The 2,207-nt window shown below is 61.3% G+C and overlaps 1 protein-coding gene across 1 annotated transcript; it reads right to left on the bottom strand.

Moving 5' to 3' along the window:
* Positions 1–8: 8 nt before the first annotated feature.
* On the bottom strand, positions 9–1,957 carry LOC124234109 (cationic amino acid transporter 4-like; the record flags this gene model as incomplete). Its single annotated transcript, XM_046651371.1, has 2 exons — positions 976–1,957; positions 9–522 (listed from the first exon to the last, which is right to left on the bottom strand). Coding segments are annotated over exons 1-2 (1,496 nt in total), but the record flags the coding sequence as incomplete, so codon positions are not given.
* Between the last annotated feature and the right edge of the window lie 250 nt (positions 1,958–2,207).

The following is a 2,207-nucleotide window of genomic DNA, read 5'->3' on the forward strand; positions in this document are numbered from 1 at the left end:
AGCTGAGCAGGAGCAGCAGGGTGTAGCCCCAGGGCGGGAGGTGCAGGGCCGAGTCCCCGAAGACCAGCACGCAGTCCAGGGTGATGGCCGAGGCCACCAGGACACTGAGCGCCCAAGTCACGGCGGCTCCAGGCCTGCACCCACCCAGGAAGCGGAGGTAGGGCCTCAGGGCTGGTTTCAGCTGCCCAGGCTCAGGGACTGAGGCCTGTTCGGTGTCCACAGGGCTTCCTGGGCCCTGAGAACTGAATGGACGGGGTTTTTGGAAGCGTAGCACAATAATGCTGGTAGTCAGGACAGTGAGTTCCAGCAGTGTTCCGATGGATAGGAACTGGAACAGTGCCTGGAGGTCCAGCAGCAGCGCCAGGAAAGCCATGAGGACCCCAAACACCAGGAGGCTCACCACAGGCACTTGTGTCCGGGGGTGCATGCGGGCAAACACCTGGAAGAAGAGCCCATCGGCAGCCATGGCACAGACCATGCATGGCACAAGCAGGAGGATGTTGAGCAGGAGAGTAGTTATGGCTGTGGCAGAGAGTGGGAGACTGGTCAGCATGGAGGGCAGGCCCACAGGGGCAGCTGCTTGGGGCCAGGGCATTGGTGGCCCCTTGGGATCACTGGCATGAGTTTCTCTGGGCTCTGAGAGTGAGCATGATTGTATGCGGGTTCTGGATTGTTCCCCCTCACCACCCAGGAATGGGACATCCCAGTTTAGGTGACAGACCCACTGTAAAATCTGATGAGGGCTGAGTCCCTCTGTGTAGAAGGATCTGGAAGCACAGGCTCAGAACTGACATTCTGTGTACAACTGGGAGGGGCGGTGAGTAGGTCCCTTCCCACAAGCCTGGGTGCAGAGTCTAATCATTAGCACCTTCCTGGGCCCAGGATGCAACTGGGAGCACAGGCCCAGATAGAGATGTGTTCCCTGGAGGCCCCTCCGACCTGCTCCCTCCCACCTTGTCCGGATGGGCCCCTTACCACAGATTGCACCAGCCGCAACAATGACACCCGCCCAGCTATAGCCCCGCTGGTGGAAGGCATCAGCGAGTGCCCGGTCAGTGTCCAGGCTTTGCCAGGGCACCATGAGGGTGAGGACTGTGGAGACGAGGATGTTGCTACCAGCCACCAGACCAGCTGAGATGGCGATGGCCATAGGCACTGCTTGCTTTGGGTTCTGGGCCTCCTTGCTGGAGGCAGCAATGGCAGCAAAGCCCGCAAAGGCAGAGAAGCAGGTGGCGGCACCAGTCATGATGCCAGAGACTCCGAAGGGTGCAAAGCCACCCTCCTCAGCGCTCCAGTTGTGCGGGTGGGCCAGGACAAACCCCAGGCTGATGATGAAGAGGATGATGACCAGGCTGATGGCAGAGAAGGTGCGGTTGAGCCAGGAAGAGACACGAGCTCCACAGGAGACGAAAGCCAACACCAAAAGTATGATGCCAGCAGCCATGAAGTCTGGGTACCGGGCCAGGATGGGCACCTGCCAGATGCCCACATGGGCCTCGATGAAGCTGCGGATGCTATGGCTAAGCATGGCATCCAGGTAGCTGCTCCAGACGCGGGCCATGAGAGCTCCACCAATGAGCCACTGGATGAACACAGTCCAGCCAATGAGGAAGGCCCACAGCTCACCCAGGAACACATAGGTGAAGAGGTAGCCAGAGCCCCTGCAGGGCACCCGCACTGCAAGCTCCGCGTAGCAGAGGGCTGTGAGCAGGGAGGCCATGGTGGTCACGCTGAAGGACACAAGCACCGCAGGGCCAGCCATCCACTTGGCCACAATGCCTGTGAGCACGTAGAGGCCAAAGCCCATGGAGGCACCCACACCTTGAAAGGTCAGGTCCAGCGTGGTCAGGCGGCGCCGCGGCAGTGTCTCTGTGGTGGGCTCCTCCAGTGTCTTCAGCCGGTTCAGCTTCTGGCAGAAGTGCGCCAGGCTGGCGGTGCTGAGCAGCCCCCAGGCCATGGTGGGCAGCTAAATCGAGTGCCAGGCCAGGTGCCAGTACCTATGAGGGCCAGAGGGGAATGAGAGGCTGTCCAGCCAGGTCCTGACCAGCCTTCAGTCCTTCCTCTGACCCTGCCCTGGGGACCCAAGCCTGGAACCACTGGCAGCTGCAGGGCTGGATGAGGCAGGCTCAGGGCCGCGCAGCAGGCTAGGCAGGAGGCCACAGGGAAATGTGGGGATCCCTTCAGCCTGCCTCCCGGGCAAGGGACTG

Source organism: Equus quagga, unplaced genomic scaffold (assembly GCF_021613505.1).
Source record: "Equus quagga isolate Etosha38 unplaced genomic scaffold, UCLA_HA_Equagga_1.0 71184_RagTag, whole genome shotgun sequence".
Classification (NCBI taxonomy): domain Eukaryota; kingdom Metazoa; phylum Chordata; class Mammalia; order Perissodactyla; family Equidae; genus Equus; species Equus quagga.